Source organism: Aulonocara stuartgranti (genome assembly GCF_965226115.1).
Source record: "Aulonocara stuartgranti genome assembly, chromosome: 15".
Classification (NCBI taxonomy): Eukaryota; Metazoa; Chordata; class Actinopteri; order Cichliformes; family Cichlidae; genus Aulonocara; species Aulonocara stuartgranti.
This window is the reverse complement of record NC_138951.1, coordinates 21126124-21146240: the sequence shown is the minus strand read 5'-3', so window position 1 is coordinate 21146240 and position 20117 is coordinate 21126124. Positions and strand designations below refer to the sequence as shown.

General features: G+C 38.7%; 1 protein-coding gene across 2 annotated transcripts in view; it reads left to right on the top strand.

Annotated features, from left to right (window-relative positions):
- The window catches only part of igf2r (insulin-like growth factor 2 receptor), a 45972-nt gene that overhangs the window by 506 nt on the left and 25349 nt on the right, over nucleotides 1–20117 (top strand). For both annotated transcript variants that reach the window (XM_082506680.1, XM_082506679.1), the window contains exons 2-9: nucleotides 1478–1617; nucleotides 11894–12012; nucleotides 15004–15102; nucleotides 15570–15702; nucleotides 16948–17059; nucleotides 17416–17524; nucleotides 17703–17862; nucleotides 19661–19850. In XM_082506680.1, coding sequence (XP_082362806.1) covers nucleotides 1478–1617; nucleotides 11894–12012; nucleotides 15004–15102; nucleotides 15570–15702; nucleotides 16948–17059; nucleotides 17416–17524; nucleotides 17703–17862; nucleotides 19661–19850 — 1062 coding nt within the window. The remainder of the gene's footprint in view (nucleotides 1–1477; nucleotides 1618–11893; nucleotides 12013–15003; nucleotides 15103–15569; nucleotides 15703–16947; nucleotides 17060–17415; nucleotides 17525–17702; nucleotides 17863–19660; nucleotides 19851–20117) is intronic.

Below are 20117 nucleotides of genomic sequence, written 5' to 3'. Positions count from 1 at the left end.
TTGTTCATCGAGGAAATAAGTGAAGCTTAGCTATAAATGCCGAAACGTGCACAAAACTGCCGTGCTTAATTGGGGAATGTTAAACCTTAACAACATTGCGTTTTTCTCACAGAGCAGCGGCGTATTTATATAAATAAACGCACCGGAAGAGAATAACAACATAAATATGGGAGTTAAAATAAAGTCAGCGTTGTCCTTCTTTAGTGGAGCGTTGTCTCAGTAGCTGCTGTTCAAATATTGACTCAGCAATAAAGCGCAAATGATAACCCGGTGACTCAACGCTTAGGTTCAGCCTGGGTTAATATTACCTCGATTTGGCAGCTTCCGAGGACCTTGGTTAGAAACACACATGGCTTACAGTTAACTTCTCCCTTAGTTTCTGTTCCTCGTCTGTTCCTTTACAGTCTGGTTTAGGTCAATATCCGTATTGATGTGTGGGATTACTCCTTACGTTCAGAGAACACGGTGTATTTGTGTATTTTTTAGGTTTTACAGCACCTGTTTTATTAGGAAAAACATAATATCACACAATACCATATCACGTTATACCCAACAGGGGGGAAATAATGATGCTAATGATCAATTCATATTTTAATAAAAGTGAAAATGACAAGAGCATTTCTGAACTGTTGGAATTTTTAGTATACAACCATTAAATACTGTCCTCACTTCTGTGTCATAAAAAGATTACTTCAATATTAGTTAAAAATCAGAAGTGAAACCGTGTGTGTGTGTAAGACTTGCACATGTGTTTTCCACACTCACTGAAATGGAAGCATGGGGCTTTTAAAAATTATTTTATGACCTCCTCCTTTCTTATCTCTGTTTTTAATCCCAGTTGGTTTAATCTCACTTAACTCAGATTAGTCCATTTTGTTTATTGTTATTGTTACATTTGTTTGTTAAAGAAAAGAATGCCTTAAATTTAAGTTTTAGGTATTTAGAGAAAGGCATCAGTTATTTTCTGCCAAGGATTGAAGTGGTAAATTTAGAAGAAGATCATTTAAAACTCGAAGGCACGTTTGTATTTCTTGTTTTGTCAAATCAGAAGTCAAAGCTTCAAATTTCCTCAAAGGTTGCGTGATGGAAAAAGCTGAAAAACGTACATTTGCAAAGCACGAACCGTAATTTTTACATAAATGCTGTACTTCTGTGAACCACTAGATATTTTAAACTGTCATTTATATGTCAGTGTGTTTTTGCTATACAGATGAGTGTGATTTATTTTATAGGAGAAATAAGTAAAAGAACACGAGTCACAGTATAAATTTTTAAAGATTCATTTCCCATTTGTTCATTGTAACTATTTTAACAATTTTCAAAAAAATTTACAGCCCAAAACAATGACTTATCTTTATAGTAGCAGTGGAAATGATAGTCATTTGTTGTCCCAGACTGTAATTTTGTGGGGTCGGGGCCAACAAGCTCATTTCCTGGGTATCTATTTGCTTATTGTCTTCTATTCCTTGTCTTGCAGATATAAATGGGAGGCAATAGATCAAGATAATAAAGTGAGATATACACTAAAGCTCTGTGACTCTTCACCACCAACCAGCTGTGGAGCTGACACTGCCATGTGTTTACGAAACCTCACAACCAACAAAGAGCAGTCTGTTGGTGAGTTTTCTGTCTGCCTTGTTCTTTATGTGGGTTATAGTGCCCACCAACCTGCCCACTGTTTGTTAGCTGTTCCTCCTCTTGCTGTCCCATCATGCTGAAGAATGACTGTTCTGCACAAATCATGATTCTGGTGCAGGGGGTAAAATGCTCAGTTCAGTGTTTTGTTTTGTTTTTTAAACCTGTCACTATCATCTTAAGCCTGAGATCCAGTATTAGTATCCATACAAAACACAATCATCATAGCAGGCTGGCTTCGTGTTACTAACTTTCTACATACACAGCAGACTAACCACAGCGATCAACTTCTCTTTGATTTTCTTGTTGAATGGACAGGCAGTCATCTCACTCTCTCGGGTTATTTTCATGACTTTAGCTGATTAGCTGGCACTTGAAAAGTTTTTCATGCCAAACACTGCAAACTAAGCAAAACAACAAATTCACAATTCAGTTTGGGTGATGCACGATGTCATCCCCATTGAAAGTGGATGAGAGATGCTGATTTAAAGCCTGAAATGCATAATCCTGCATATGTTGCTCATCAAAAAAATGGATGACCTCTACCATACATTAAGATATGCTCCAGAAATGCCCCTAGAAGCACAAATGTGCTGGAGCGATGCAGTTAACTAATTTAAAGTAGAGAAGATGAGACCTACGTGCATGTATCAGGACACCTGTCAGCCACAGCAGCCATGGCTTTAAAGCTTTAAGAAGATCCAAATGGAGAAGTTATTCCCTATATATACGGATAGACCGTAAAGATGCTTTTTAGTGCCGTTAGGTTGGGTATACAGCTTGATGGCTGTTGGCTTTGAGGTTTTTGTCCAAAGGATTTTGAAAACTCTCAACAGCAAAAAGGGTGGAAGATGCTTCATGTAGTAGAAAGCTAACACAAACAGTCTACTTCTTGAGTCAGACTGTTCTCACTACAACCTACTGAGACAGACATCCGCCCACCACTGGTCTGGTTTTATTTGGGATCCTTTCAACAATAGTGTAAAGTGCCCTGGGATGACTGATCTTATTATTTGGCTCTATATAAACAGCACTGAATTGATGTCAGTAGGACAGCGTCTTGAATCACAAATCAGCCAGGCATGGCAGCATCCAGATGGCTCATTATAGTAGTATAGTGCTAGTAATATAGAAACTCAGTATGTTGTCTTCAGCGTGAATACAGTGCAATTTCCATGATAGTACTACAGCAAGACGCTACGTTAAGTAACTTTCGCTGTTCTGAGAGCGATGTTTATTGTGTGGCCAGTGATAGCGCGCGTGTGTGTGTTTGGCTAAGAGTTAAAGGAAATGAGTTAATCTAATTCCTGCTAATTTGAGAGTTGAGTTTTAGGCGTTAGCTTTAGGCTTGTATGGAAAAACAAACAGGTTACTGCTGACTGAAAATCCTCATTAGTTGGTGTCCTGTGCACATTCAAGCATCTTATTGCTGTAAAAAGGATTTTATCTTACAATCATTTTGGTCTGTTTGCAAGCATGCTGTTAGCTGTGTCTCATGACAGTCACACGGCAGAGTGCTTTACAGATCGTTAATGGGGATGTGTTGAAAACGTGTACATCCTGTGGATGCTAAATATTATATTTTACGCACAATTTGGTAATATGTGCACTCTTCATTTTGTGTCTGAATGACGCATGAAACTGGACTTTGTCTTGAACCTTGAAGTCCTGCTAAAAGGCAAATGTTTTGTAGAGAAAAGTGTGTCTTCTGTAGAACTGATCTTTGTTTTGTTTTTTTTGGTCTAGAATCCTAATATAACATGTCTTTACAGGGTCAAAATTGTGAAAAGTCAGAGGGAAGGAAAGTGTTTTATTTATGTACTTATTTAAAAAACTTTTCCTCATACAAATTATTTGCTAACTACAGCTTGCCTATATACAGTGGGGCAAAAAAGTATTTAGTCAGCCACCGATTGTGCAAGTTCCCCCACCTAAAATGATGACAGAGGTCAGTAATTTGCACCAGAGGTACACTTCAACTGTGAGAGACAGAATGTGAAAAAAAAAATCCATGAATCCACATGGTAGGATTTGTAAAGAATTTATTTGTAAATCAGGGTGGAAAATAAGTATTTGGTCAATGACAAAAATACAACTCAATACTTTGTAACATAACCTTTGTTGGCAATAACAGAGGTCAAACGTTTACTATAGGTCTTTACCAGGTTTGCACACACAGTAGCTGGTATTTTGGCCCATTCCTCCATGCAGATCTTCTCGAGAGCAGTGATGTTTTGGGGCTGTCGCCGAGCAACACGGACTTTCAACTCCCGCCACAGATTTTCTATGGGGTTGAGGTCTGGAGACTGGCTAGGCCACTCCAGGACTTTCAAATGCTTCTTACGGAGCCACTCCTTTGTTGCCCGGGCGGTGTGTTTTGGATCATTGTCATGTTGGAAGACCCAGCCTCGTTTCATCTTCAGAGTTCTCACTGATGGAAGGAGGTTTTGGCTCAAAATCTCACGATACATGGCCCCATTCATTCTGTCCTTAACACGGATCAGTAGGGATGGGTATTGATAAGATTTTAACGATTCCGATTCCATTTTCGATTCTGTTTAACGATTCGATTCCTTATCGATTCTCTTATCGATTCTTTTTTTTTAAAAAGGAGAACACTAAAGTCGATTAGCTTAGAACTTTGTTTTATATCTTCTCTTTGAACAAGATAGAAATTTAGGAGTAACATGGCCTTACAAACCCAACAGTGAGATCTTAAGAGATCCACAGCCTACGGCTCTTCAATGGGGTGTCACAGGGTCCCCAGGAAAAAAAATGTATATGTAAAATAATAAAATTAATATTCTCCTGTAGCAATAACAAAGTTTAACATAAATTATTCTGTAGCAATTACACAAGAATATCCAGTAATGTCCTGCCTACAATTAAACACATTCACTTACCAAAGTGAAATCGGGGGCATCTGCTGTGGCAAATGGGTGCAAGCCTTTGACCACAAACTTAGACACTGCTGGGTGACATTCGTCTATCCTGGCCTGAAAGGATACGCTACCGGTAGACTGCAGCGAGAACTGCCAGCATCTGAGCCAGCCAGACTCTGTCTCTCTCATCATGGTTATCTAAATGCAACGCACAGTAATAGCAGGTTTTGTAATAAGGTAAATCGCGCTAACATAATATGCAATGCTAATTGATTAGTTACCTGCAGTATTAACGGGAGAGGACGTGGAAACGCTACCGCTGCTGCTGGGTTGAGCTTCGCTAGTCCGGAGCGGATCAAAAACACGACATTCGTTGAAAGCAATCGCGTGTTTTTTGAGCAAATGCTTTTGCATATTCGTAGTGTTTCCTCCCTTTGATGAAATCTCTACTTTGCAAGTATTGCACGTTGCCCTGTTGTCATCCTTTCTCATAAAGTGTAACCAAACTTTTGAGCGTTTGCGCCGCTCAGGCGCCGTGTTTCCTACTGGGTAAAAGACGCTACTCAACGTGATGACGTCATTCGGGGCGACTGGAATCGATAAGGGAATCGTTTTTAAAAGTGGCAAACGATTCCAAGGAATTGAAACAGTGGGAACCGGTTCTCAACAAGAACCGGTTTTCGATACCCATCCCTACGGATCAGTCGTCCTGTCCCCTTGGCAGAAAAACAGCCCCATAGCATGATGTTTCCACCCCCATGCTTCACAGTAGGTATGGTGTTCTTGGGATGCAACTCAGTATTCTTCTTCCTCCAAACACGACGAGTTGAGTTTATACCAAAAAGTTCTACTTTGGTTTCATCTGACCACATGACATTCTCCCAATCCTCTGCTGTATCATCCATGTGCTCTCTGGCAAACTTCAGACGGGCCTGGACATGCACTGGCTTCAGCAGCGGAACACGTCTGGCACTGCGGGATTTGATTCCCTGCCGTTGTAGTGTGTTACTGATGGTGACCTTTCTTACTTTGGTCCCAGCTCTCTGCAGGTCATTCACCAGGTCCCCCCGTGTGGTTCTGGGATCTTTGCTCACCGTTCTCATGATCATTTTGACCCCACGGGATGAGATCTTGCGTGGAGCCCCAGATGGAGGGAGATTATCAGTGGTCTTGTATGTCTTCCATTTTCTGATGATTGCTCCCACAGTTGATTTTTTCACACCAAGCTGCTTGCCTATTGTAGATTCACTCTTCCCAGTCTGGTGCAGGTCTACAATACTTTTCCTGGTGTCCTTCGAAAGCTCTTTGGTCTTGGCCATGGCGGAGTTTGGAGTCTGACTGTTTGAGGCTGTGGACAGGTGTCTTTTATACAGATGATGAGTTCAAACAGGTGCCATTCATACAGGTAACGAGTGGGGGACAGAAAAGCTTCTTACAGAAGACGTTACAGGTCTGTGAGAGCCAGAGATTTTCCTTGTTTGAGGTGACCAAATACTTATTTTCCACCCTGATTTACGAATAAATTCTTTACAAATCCTACCATGTGAATTCATGGATTTTTTTTTTTCACATTCTGTCTCTCACAGTTGAAGTGTACCTCTGGTGCAAATTACTGACCTCTGTCATCATTTTAAGTGGGGGAACTTGCACAATCGGTGGCTGACTAAATACTTTTTTGCCCCACTGTAGGTAGCCTGTTAATGTGCTTATGATTTATTATTATTTATTGTCGGTGTCATTGTAATGTTGATGCCAGCTGTTCCCAAATGTGAGACTGCAGTGGCTCATTTCAAAGTCTGAAAACTTGCTGTGGCCTACCTAAACATTTAGTCACTAAACAATCGTTACAGAAACTTCACTGATTCCCTTCGATCCTCTAAAGATTTAATGGTTTCCATCACTTTACTTCTAGCCTCAGCACTGTGCCATTTCACTGCTAATGAAAGATGTAAGAAAAGTTCAGGAACAAAAAATACTTGAAAGTGGAGAAATTATTATAATTATTACTTTTTTCATTCTGCTTCAATTTTAAATGTCAACATTTCATGTTAATTAAACTTGAATGTTAAAAGTAGTTATGAAAGTCTACTTATTGCTAATAATGTCTCATGATCCATCTGCAGTACAGTCAAAGCCTGCACTTTGTAAGAATATATGAGTCTGTTTAAAAAAATTAGATAAGAGGGACACGAGAGGATGCTATCAAACAGAGCAACGCCAAAGGTTAAATACTGTTTACATATTAAAATGCCAGAATGAAACCCTCCTTTCACATAGTGCCGTTTGCTCATCTGTGACATTTAACTTCCATAAACTGAAAATGCAATAGTTCATCACGCTGTGAAGCGAATAAATTAATGCATAAACGGGCAGCTACAGCGTATTCTGCATGGTGTTGCCTCTATTGTCGCAGGAGCACTGATGGAGAAAGTTAATTTCAGATTTATTTTTAGTTTTTGAAGACCACAACCCCCCCCCAAAATGAAATCACAACATGCTTGAATATACTTTGGATTTTCCTTTCAATCATTTTTTTTTCATTTCATTTCATTCATTTTCATTTTTCATTTTCATTTCATTTTTTCCCTACAAGATGTCACAAAACGGTTTATAAATGCTCTTTAAAATGTGCAGTATTGTGTTTGAATATATTCAAATCACGTATAATAATTACTTTTCTGTTGATCGTGTCAAAGTATTAAAAAAGAAAAAAGGCTCATAATTACATAATTTTGAGTATAAATTTTTAATACTTTTGGAAGAGAGACCTTATTTGGTTTAGAAGGTGCATATATGATTGCACTTTCCTGTTTCGTAGGATGACAAGTGAGAACATTAGTACTGTTTTTCTTCTGGAAAATTTCAGTGTTGTTGCTGACAGCAGGGGTTACAGTGCTAATTGTCTTTCAGAGCTTCATCAGAGATCCCGTCTCTGTGCTGATCGGTCTGCTGATGCTGCCGATGCTGTGTGTCAGCAACATCCACAAACAGCATCTGTCTTTAAAGGCCTCTTGTGTCTCAGTGTCTTTATTCATCGTCCCCCAAATTGTTTGAGGGGTCCATCGTCTTTTTGCAATTCAGCCGAGCGAGTGGCTCTCCAACTTTTTCTGTCATGGTTTGTTTTTGGAAACAAAGAAAACGCTTTGTCTCAGGACCTGCAAAATTAATTAAGTTAAATAGAACTGGTGTAATCAAATGAAGACATCAAATCTATAAACTAGTCAAATAAGAATTACTTTGGAATCAATCTGATGATTGATGGCTTTATTAACCAAAAGTGCCTGTCAGGTCTTTTAAATGTGGTTCTTTGTTGGTTCTTCTAACCATTTAAAAAGTGACGTTGGGCTCTCAGAACTTGTAAGGTGATAAATCAAAACAAAAAGAAGTGTTATGAGAACTATTAGATCTCATAAAGTAGACATTTAGCAGAACAACACCTCTTTTTAGCTAAAAATGTTTTTAGTCTTTTAAAATGCCAGAATTTGACTTTCTTTTTTTCTATTACTTGATAATGAACTAAATATGTTTGTTTAGAGTAGTTCTTGGCCAAAATAAAACACTTCACCAGAGTAAATCATGAGCCACTAGAATTCATCACAGACCTTGTCGACCATTGTCTGTGTTATGCTCTGGTCTGCTTTGCTTTTCTGTTCTACTCCACTCCGTTACTTTTTTTTTTCCTGTTTACAGAACAAGTCTATTGTTCCTTTTACAGTCCAAGAAGTATTCATTCTGTCCTTCTGTTGAGAGGGGGAAAATGGTTTGGTACTCCTTAGAATTGATTCCAAAGTCAAGCTCAAGGAGTTGAATTTGTTTTCTGTTTTCTGGCCCAACACATCAGCTATTTTGATTCAAGATGATAACGATGATGTGAGATGAGACAATTTATCTTAAAAATTGTGAAGTTGTAGAAAAAGTGAAGATCTCAAAATCGAATATGATACAAAAGCTTGAATCTAAAATGAATGTAAATATTACAGGCTGAGGTGGTAACGATTTCCTGTATCTGCGACTAAGATTTTGGAGAGAGTGTTCAGTTGTATGGTCATTAAGTGGTGTTGAGGACCATCTGGACCCATTTATTATCCTCATCCATTCACACAGCCACAGTTGTTGGGATGAGCCTTGCATCAGCTGACAGAGGAATCCAAACGGTGTGTTGATTCAAACAGCAGCAGCAGCAATGACAAATTCCCTCAGCGAGTCACATGGATGCATTTCTTCATCTTCAGTATTCAGGCCACAAATGTTTCTTTGCAGTAACATATCCAGGATGGCACCACGTTTCAATCACAGCTAGTGCAGTCTTGCCACATTCCTTCTTACCGCTCAGATTAATGTCCCAGTCCACCGGAGAAGCCCCGAAGCCATGTTTCGTTACACTGTATGAGTGTAGCATTGCCTCTTTGCAATGCTCAACAAAATGCATCAAACTGGACTCACGGTGCTGTTTAAGGCTTAATAAGCACCCTGAGAGATGCCTCATATTCCCCATGATGATCACTGAAACTTGTCTAGCATCGAAACCCCGTCATTGGCTGAGTAGCTCTTCGGGGAATAGTAAAGAGACTCCATTGCCAAGAACATGAGGAAAAAATTAGCATAAGCATACTCCTAATACTCAACTTTTATATGACTTACAAAACAAAGGATTTCCATTTCACCTTTGTATAAAAAACAATAAGCAATTAGTTTTAACTTCATCAGGAAGTAAAGTTATAAAAAAAAGCAACGGGAGCTGCTGCCGCAGGCTGTAACTCAGCAGATATGTGAAAGTAAATCTCAGACAAGATGTGTTTTGTCTTAATATCCTCACTTCATGTTTGACGAGTGTCACTTCTTTCCTTCTTAAAAATCCTCTAATTGATGAGAGGATTGAGATGGCATAAACTGCTGTTTATGCCATCTCAATGAATCTTGCAAACAGGCGTGAATGCTCTCTTTCTTCTTTATTGTTCCCACATCAATCAGATTCATTCAGCTTTGGTTGTGCTCCACATTTTTTTTTCTCTCCCTGTGAGTGCAAACAGCCCAAAGCATTGGGCCGTCTGGGAGGAGGAATGCCCAACTGTTTAGAAACCACTAATAAAAGGGTTTGTTTGGACCAGGTGACCAATGTGCTGCTTCCATCATCGTTCATTAACAGACACGTTTGTGTTGCATTTGCACCTTTAATAAAGGGTTAATTAACACATGGTATTTAAAACCAGTTCTTTTCACTGAAATATTTAAAGAGATATTTATTTAATAAATCGCATCTTTATAGCCACTGTCGCTGATATGATGACATAAGCTCGCGGTGATTGTTTGAGGATTTTTCTCAACCTCAGTTATATCCCTGCCTTTGTTTTTTGTCTGGCTGCCAGACAGATTTATTTCAGTCCCACAACAACAACTTATCCTGCAGCTTGAGGTCATGACCTTCCTCTGGTGACAAAGTGGTGTATGGTACTGCTCGTCTGACTCCTGAGTGCATCTGTGGCCTGCATTTCCAGCTTATTTCATTAGATTGTCTTCATTAAGCTTTAGTTATTTTTCTTATGAGGAAGCGCCCACGTGTAAAGTGAAAAAAGACAAGCATGGACAACATGAAGTGCTGATCAGCTGAGCTGAAGTTCAGTCACATCAGCTGATTTATCACATGACCCGGGAACACATCATCAGGCATTCACGCTGACTAACACAGACATGACTCAGGCTTCCTCTCCCCCTCCTTCTCTCTTGTGCTGTTTACTGCCTGCTCGAGCCTTTATCCATGCTGTCTAGTGACTGTGCTCAGAAACCACGCACTGTTCTCTCACACACTTTGACATTCTCGTCTCCTGTACTTCCTGAAGTCAAAATCTTTGGAGCAATGAACGCTTCCTCCACTCTATAAGAGGAAAGTAGCTCTTAGGCTGATCCTAGGGTTTCACTGTCTTTTACTATTGTGTTTGCAAGGCTTTCAGCTTCTGTGTGTTCAATGTCATCTAAAAGACTGCCAAGAGAAATTTCCTGATACTTTGCAGAGAGGTAGACCGTGGACAAATAATAATAAAAATAAATAAATCTGTTTATTACAGTAAACTACAAGGAGAAAGCATTGCTAATTTTGTTGCTTTTCAAAATATGTGAACATTAATTTTCTTACAGCCAGCTTCTAAGCAGCATCTGAGCTCATCTAATCAAATTATGTAGATACATTTCTGTTAAATCCATACATGCTGCATACTGAATTTCATTGCTTCTTATCTATGTTGTGCCAGCTGCTAAAGAACAACAGATAACCACTGTAACTGAATATTACAGGCAGGGACGTGAGCCGTGTTTCAGCCAAGTTCAGTAGTTTGAAGACCTGCAGTAGCTGTCAGTGTTAGTAGGTCACATGGTTGTTTAGTTACACTCCTTTATTGTGTTCTCGTGATAGTAGTCTTATCAGAGCGTTCAGAGATCACGCTTTAATATGTCGCATCTAATGAAAACCTGTAAACCAGCTAAACTAAACCAATAAAAAAGTGTAAAACAACTAATTAAACCAGAGGAAGTAAAGGAAACCGAAGTCCCGGAAGGCAAAAATGAGGATCAATAAGCATTATATCTTGATTGTTTTATTTTAGTAATCGATGGAAGCTACAAGTGTTGCTAAATTTTCAAAATTAGATTGATTGCCCTAAACTCAAATGATCAATTAAACACACACAGCTCATCACTGAGGTCTTTGGATGTTTGATCCAGATTTGTTTTTTGAAGCTACACAGCATTTTTCAGCTTGTAACATTTTATTATCTTAGCTTTTCGTCTGCCTGACTTGCGGTGAGTTTATTTAACAGGCTGAGTCTTAAATCAAGTCAAATTCTTAACATGCACAAGACTTCCCACTGCTGCCAGTTTTCTGTTTTGTAGTGCTTTGAAATGATTAATGACAGTGTACAGACACCAGGGTCAAAATGTTAAGGTACAGAGCCGTCTGGTGATTTGGAAATGCGATGCAGAGTTTACATTGACCTGCTGGGTCAGTGGATGTTGGAGGGCAACAACATTATTCTGCCAAACTGTCTCAGTGACTGTTTGGGATGAATGGTCTGAGAACGAGAGCCTGTGTATGTATGTTTGTTGTACCAACTGAACGATCTTTGTCATACCTTTATTAGATAAATGTTTTCGTGCTGGCAAGCTCAGTGATCTATGTGATCTGTCCACATCAAGTTAAATGAATTTACATTGATCTAAAGGAAAGCTACCATTTCTGATGTTAAAATGAATCACCACTTCAAGGTTTCTCTGACCTGTTGTTATATTATGTAATTTAGGGTTTAATGATTTTCAGTCATTTAACTCTTTACATGCATGTTATTATTTTGTAATGACTGTTTTCTTTGTCTTTGCCAAATGTACAGGTGACCTTTCGCTGCAGAAGCTCTCTGACACTGTGCTGGATTTCAACAGCACGCAAACTTGTCCTGGAAGCAACAACAAGATTCAGACCAGCATCAGCTTCCAGTGTGGGAAAACCATGGTAAGACTGACAATCAGAAGAATATACCAAATATTCTTAGATGGATGATTACCTGTTGTTCAATAGCTGCGTTAATGGGAATGCACAGAAAATATCAAACTAACTGTTCGATGTTCTACATGAATTTCCTTTGTCCACTAACACCTGGTGTGTGCTGACGTGTTGTGCAGCAGCAGTCTCTGCAATCGTTCAGCCACTGATGTGCTGCAGTAACATTAGATGTAAACTTTTGACATAGTTTAGTCACATTGTGTGTTATATACATGGGTCAGAATGGAAGCATGGCATAGTAAACAGGTTCTGAATAATAAATCTTACTTGCAGCATGAATCATGGTGTCCACCAATTAGCATGTGAACTACTATTTTGAAGCCTTGGCTTCATCTTTATGGACACCTTTTCTTTTTTCATCTCTCGCTCTCTTTTTAACCTTTATGAACGATGAAGGGAGAAAGCAGAGCTCCCTGTGTAAGGAAAGCTACATGCAACCATGCATTGCTAATCACACTGCCACCTTGGCACATGCTCCTTTTTTAGGAGAGAGAATTCACCATATTTGGACAAGTTGAGTGTTAAGTTTTAGCTATAACACTAGCTTGGTGTGCAGAGTTTATCCATACACTTCCATACACAATGCTGATTAGTGCATGGAAATAACATACAAGTAAGCTAAATACATGGATGGATGGATCAAAAGACATTGTGTGTTGGCATTCTGTTGTTGCTCTTTTAATCCAAACATCATTAGTAAAACATAACATTAATCTTTAATAGCTGTGTGATGCATAGGAAGGTGGCAAGTGGAAATGATCTGTCCAGACTCTGTATTTGAATCAGGTTTTACACATGTCATTTTCAGCTCATATGTTCAAGGGCTTTCAGCAGGGGAGTCTGTGGAGTTAGCACTTGACATTGACATCATTATTTAGCCCCCAAAGGTTGCTGCTGTGCAGAGTGATTGCACAAATGATGGGTAATCCATTAGAGGAGGTAGGACATTTGTGATATTGTGATATTTGATTTTACGTAATTGTTCCTAAAGGCAGATTTTGTCAGTTGACACAGAGAGAGGGAAAAATGTTTTGGAAGATTATCTGTATTTTACAAACAGTGCAGCTCACCTATTCAAACAGACTTTAGAAATATGTTAAGTTTATAACAGGAAGACAAGTACAATCCACAAATGAATTTGAGGTTAATTACCTTATTTATTCTAAAATTAAGATGCACAGAAGGTCAGGTTTATTGCGTGTTTTTGCTGACACTTTCGATGTCTTTTGGATACAAAGTATTAAACATCCTGTTTTTCAACACAGGAAGTTAAATGGCGCTCTGTTTCATCAGGTATTTGTGTCTGTGTGGAGAAATGTGCAAAAGACAAAAAACTAAAACACTAAGTTAATTGATTGAAAGTGAAACAAACATTTGGAACTCTAAGATGATGATTGTTGGATTCCTGTCGCTGCTTGTCAGTGAATCTGTGACTGGAAATGATGTAGAATAATGACTGATACCTCATAGCGTGATCCTGCTCGCTGCGTTGTGTGTATCTGTGGTTTTGATGGGGTGGGTGAGTGGTGGGTTGAAGTATCATTTCCTGTCGAGAAACAAAGAGGAGTTTTCTGTTTCAGAGTGTACGACGGGGAGAAATAAAAGTGGCTTCCACAATTTTTAGGGCAAATCACTAAATGCTGAAAAGAAGTGATGACAGCAAAATGCAGATTATAGTAGACGTTATCTTAACAGAACTGTGCCTTGTTTCAGACATGTTGCAAAAGAGTTTTAAAAAACCGAGCGCTTTAACGTTATTCCTATATTTACTTTGTTGTTGTAGTTTACCCCTCCTTTTTAAGTCCGGTCTAAATGGTAATGTTATAGATGTTATAGTTAAATCCTCTATCTCTATTTTTATCAGTACATTTAGGAAAATAAATAAAGGTTATTGGGCTAGAAGTTAATCCTTGATGTGTTTATTATTAATCACTTTTGGAATTTTCTAGCAAACAAATTATGTTCCTGTTTCCCTTTACTGTCATATGCCCAATATATATGTCTTTAAGTTTTTAAGTTTTTAATTTTACCTCTTTTTTTACTACTTTTTTTTTATTGTTATTTATTGCTGTCTGAACAGGTCTCTCCTGTAAATGAGAAGCTGAGTCTCAATGGGATTACCTGTTTAATAAAGGTTAAGGTTGCAATGTTCAGCATTGGCTTGAGGATCAGTGAAATGGAGTGACGTCTTGTGAAGCATTCAGAGATGTCCTTTCAGTCCACTAAAAAGGACTGCTAGAGTAGCACTGCACGATTCACAGCTCAAAATAATCCTGGTTTATCCAATACTTAGTTCACACCCGTTAATTCATCCATTGTCTCCAACAATTTTAACTCTTTACCTTTCTTCGAACCAACCAAACAGTGCCTGTGTGGGGGTATCAGCTCGCCTAAGGTGGCCCTATTAAGAATATCTGCTCTCATGTCACATAGCTATAGGCTGGCATTATTTGTACATGCACTGATCTTTTATGTCGTCATTTGAAATTTTAAGCATTTGTAATATTAGAATACACAATTATGACAGTAAAGTAAAAGGGATTAATGGGAGAAAATGTTGTTGTTTTTGACTCTGTAAAACAGCAGCTAAAATGTGGAGAATACCTGGAATTTAAAAAACAATGCTGCTGTCAAAGAGTTTTTGAGAAACTCTGAATGAAGCACTGAACCATCAGCAAATCCAGAAGCAGCAGCAGGCTGTGGTTGTGTTTGTTTGAGGCTCAACACTTACTTAGAAGTTCCTCCCCACAATATAACTACAACAAAGGTTAATACTCTGTATTTCTCTGTGATAATGGAAACAATGACACATTCAGCATCTTAAATGCTTAAATCTTTGATGTCATGGACGATGATGTGCCGTATACTTTAGCATGCATTCATCACCTGTGTCAACATGAAACTACCTTTCTTACTCATGTTCCTGTCTTTGTTCTGCAGGGGACTCCAGAGTTTGTGACCGTGTCTCAGTGCGTGCATTACTTTGAGTGGAAGACCTACGCTGCCTGCAAGAAAGACAAATTCAAGCCACATAAAGAGGTGCGGTGGAGCATCTGATGGGGTCGCTGACTCATTCAACAGACTTTTACATTTAGAAGAAAGAAGGAATGAAATCTTCACTGTGATTAAACACAATGAGCTGAAGAGGAAATGGAAAGCTGTATAACCATATTCCATCACTGCGAAGATGTTTACAGCGTTTATCTGTGCAGAAAATGGGTCACATGTTGTGACAGTGATCCTGTTAATGTGGAAACATTTGAAAAAATGTGTGAAATAAATTTGTTCAGGAAAATGTTAAAAGCAACAAAATAAACCAAAGAGTATGATATATCCATGATCACAGTTACTAAGTTGTGTATTATCAGATAGCTATAAACACACGTGCAAAGTTTGTGGTAACACAATAGTAAAACTGTTGAGGGGGGGCTTTTTTGTGAATGCAGCATAAAGTGGTGCACGAATACATCTGTATTGTAGAGTTAATCCAGCTCTTCTTTGCCCAGGTGCCCTGCTACGTGTTTGACTCTGATGGGAGGAAGCATGACCTCAGTCCTCTGATAAAACTGAAAGATGGCTATCTAGTGGACGACGGCGAAGACAGCATAGACTTCTACATCAACATCTGCCGCAGTCTCAGTGAGTACTTGAAGGAAAGGAAGTGATTGGATTCTGTAATAATGAGGGGTTTTTTTGTTTTGAGGAACACTACATTGCCAAAGTGTGCACAGAGCAGAAAGGGAGCCTGTTTAAAGGCCCTTCTTCTTTGTTTTCATGTATTCCCTAAATCTAGGTCCATTCCTTGAAGGTCTATAGATGGTCATTACTATAACGTGGCACAATAAAATATTGCATAGCGTCGCCACATTGTATGTTAAACAAAGCAATTACTGGAAAGCAATAGAAATAGAAGCAATAGTGGTGCTTTTGCAAATTAAAATTTTCAATTTAAATGTAAAATAAAAAAAATCAAGGTGTTAAAATTAAATATATAATTACTTGTAGTTTTCATGTTTCTGTCATTTCATTTACATGGATTCCAGATTCCACTATTTACATGGTTTTAGCTCTGTGTTTGGCTTTGAGGGCTTGAAAAGAAGGCAGCTGGACAAAACTTCTGGTGTTAATAAGATGTTTTTTCTCTCATTAAGAGCCCGGTTCAGTTCTAAGACGACTGATGGAGACTGCCGGGTATTTAACCACTAATAGGGGAGGGCTGTCCCCTTGATTGTCTTGAAGGTGGTTAACCCACTATAAGTTGTCAAATAAGCTAAGGTGTGCAAAGGCATAGGTGATTATTCTCACTGGGGCCAGAGTTCTATTGAAGAGATGATTCTAAGTCTCTCACTGTTGAATTTAAAAACTGACATTCACAGAATTGACAGTGCTAAACAGGCCAATCACAATGCATCCTACTGAGTGGTTGCTTGGGTTCTGTTGTGTAAAAGTTGCAGCATTGCTCACTGCATTGCATAGCACACACTGTTGCCAAATTTTCCACGACATAGTCACTGTTTTTACGTTTATGCTGTTTGGTGCGGAGCAGATGGTGTAAAATACTCTTGAGGCTTTTTTTCTTTTTTCCCACTGAGATCAAGCTGTTTGCTTCAGTCAAAAAACAAAACACTAACACATTGGTGAGGGTGAACCAAAGAATTGTGTTCACCAAATGACACCAGTAGTGATGTGAAAAAATGTTGCTCGGAGGAACACCAAGCTCAGTGCTGTTTAACACCCGTTAAGCAGCTGTAAACAAAGGGGCAGGGACTTGTGACTGTTTACATGCTGTCCTGCATATCGTCATCACACTGAATTAGTTTTCTAACAAGAAGAAATTTAAGAATCTTTTTTTTAAATCTCATGTTCTCCTCAATCGTCTCTCAGACCTTCCAGACAAAGGCTGTACAGAGGGCTCTGCAGCCTGCCTCGTCACACAAGATGGCTCATACAACATGGGTTTTCCTACCCAGCAGCTAGAGCTAATGACTGATGACAGGTACTTTCTTCATGTTTGTTTATGACAGTGAAGTTTGCAGGTATGGCTCTCCTGAAGCTTGTTTTTGGAGCTGTCTTCTAAGTCTGGTGCTTCAGGTTTAGAGTTGAAACTTGAAGTTAAATTCTAATCTTGGCAGTCTAAGAGGCAGTATATGCAGGAATAAAAGATTATCAGAAGGTCAAGAATGTGCAGATGTGCTATAGTCATGTTTTTAAATACATGTATGTGTTGACGTAACCTTTGGTAAGTTTGAACACAGGTTAAGTCAGCACCGACTGGTTATATGAAAAAATAAACATGAAAAGAAGACCTTTTCTTAGTAGTTTTTCATACTTCTTGCACTTTTTCCTCTCCAGCTTGAGTTTACAGTATTCTTTAAGTGACGACTCGAATCCTCCAGCAATCTGTGGATCAAGCAAACCAGCAGTCAACATCACCTTCAGATGCCCATCAAGCAGGCATTTGGTAGGTTACGCTACAGTCTTCATGATGAATTGTTTGTTTCACTGCTTAAAATGTATTCATACTCATTGTTATTATTGTTGTTGTTTTTTTGGGAGGGGGGGTGTTTTGTTTTTGTTTTTTTGCACAGCTAGCAGAATGAACCATAACCCCTAACTTTACTTAATTTTCACATTCACAGAGCAGCCCTCCTACGATGATAGCTAAGCCAAACTGCCATTACGAGGTGGAGTGGGTCACTGAATACGCTTGTCACAGAGACTATCTGGAGAGCCATACCTGCAAACTGACCAGCGAACAGCATGACATCTCCATAGACCTAACTCCTCTCACTTTAGCCTGTAAGTTTTTGTTCCTCTAAAACATCTTAAACAGCTTAAACAACCTTTTATAAGTTATTCCTTATAGTTGTATGAAGAATGAAATGTCAATGGGGGAACTATTAAAATCAAATGCAAATAAAAATAAAGTAGTAGTAAACCACACTCAGCTGATGTCAGGTTAACATGACGAGTTATTAGCTTTACAAATGCTGCCATGTGACAAATACATCCTTGTTCCTCAAACTGGTTTCTACAATTAGAAAAATAAGGTTGTAACTATCAAAGGGCTGCTAGTAAAAACAAAACTGTCAGTTGCCTTAAGGCAGCTGTTGTTTATATAAATAAAACTGAATTAAATTGAAGAAGTGTAGTGTAAAAGCAAAATAAAGCTCAAACATTGTATTTAGTTTTTTGGCAGTTACACAAAACTTGTTTTACATATTTAACTGTCTCATGTTGCTGCTTTTTTTAGGCCCATTTAGAGGAAGTGACTTTATGACTAAATGGTGTATGAACCTCCTGGTTTTGTTAGAAATGTGAAAGGTTTTTCCACTCACTGCCACAGTCCATTTGAAGTCTGTGTGCCACGATGCAGTCTGCAGTTCGGGACAAAAGGATAGTTTCAAGTGAAAAACTTAAGGAAAAAGATGTTTTTCTCATATTTGTTTTCAGATCTCGGCCTGCTTCATTTTTTGGTGTGACTGTATAAACATTTTTCTTGTTCTTTAAATTGACAAACTGCTTATTTCAAATCAATGGCCATCAGTGATTTTCTCCCCCCCCCCCCCCCCCCCCTCCCTTTTGGATAAGATAAAAAGGCATCACATTTTCTTTTGTACACTGCTCAAAAAATTAAAGGAAGCCTATTAAATGTCTGGAATATTGACCTACTCAAATAAGTAGCAGAGGGGGTTGCTAATCATATTTGATGTCATGAAATTAAGAATAGGTGTGCTGGGGGCAATACGGTGACAACCCCCAAAACAGGAATGGTTCTATAGGTGGAGCCCACTGACATTTTTCTCCCCTCATCTTTTCTGACTGTTTTTTCACTAGTTCAGCCTCCTCAATGATGGCACATCAATATGTACCATTGCCACTAGGTTTATTGTGTTTCCCAGCAGTTTCAAGAGCATAATAGAGATTCCAGGATATAGACAGTTACTCCAGGAGAGCTGGACAAAGCCATAGAAAGTCCTTAACCGATCAGCAGGATGAGTATCTGCTCCTTTGTGCAAGGGTAGAACAGGATGAGCTCTACTAGAGCCTTACAAAATGACCTCCAGCAGGTCACTGGAGTGAGATCTGATGAGTTTTGAATGCATTCTTTTCTTTTTTGAGCGCTGTGCTGAGATGCAGCCAGTATGCTTCCTTCATTTTTAGCTTAATAGAAAAAGTGGAAAAACCTTAAGAGGCTTTGATATTCTTCAACATTTTCAGGGTCCAGGAAATTCAAACATAGGTTTTATTCGACGGTTATTTAAAAACAAAACACATATACCAGGTGTTCGCAAATTCTTACATTATGTCCTGTTTTGATCTTCCACATATTAAGCAACAGTTTGTACAGTTTAATAAGAGTTTTAGAAGAGCTGCCTCCAGCCTTAGCTAAGCTAACTATCATCTAGCTATATGTATTATATATGTATAAACAAACATTATACACATACATATATGTGTAGTTATCATGTTGTCAGAATTTTGATATTGAAAAGTAGTTATTGGTTCTGTTGATATTCCTAATAGGTAATGTGCAGTAAGATAAAAATCAGTAACATGTTGACTGAAACTTTCAAATGCTTTCTTGTGTTTGTAGCTTCGGATCATCCATACTATACACAGTCTGGGCCCAGTGGCACACCTGACAGCTACATCTACTACCTGAACATATGTGGTAGGGTTCCCACTCAGGAATGTGGTGACGGGCCGTTCATATCATCCTGCCAGGTGAAGAATGGCGAAGGAAGGAAGATTGTGGCTGGACAATATCAGAACCAGACATTACGGTAATTTCTGTGTGTTTGTGAAGTGTGTGTATAGGAGTATGGGTGTGGAATAGTCCACTGGCCGTGATCACTATTCGTCAGAGAATCACGAAATACAAAAGGATCAAAGATGGTTTTATTATTAAAGTTGTAAATGGTTTTGAAAATAAGTTTTCTAATTTGATTTAATAAACTTGCTTGTTGAGATGTGTAAATTGTCAAAATGATATCCTGACATTGATCCATGAGCATGGAACTGTAGAGCAAATCTTGCTTTTCCAACCCCCT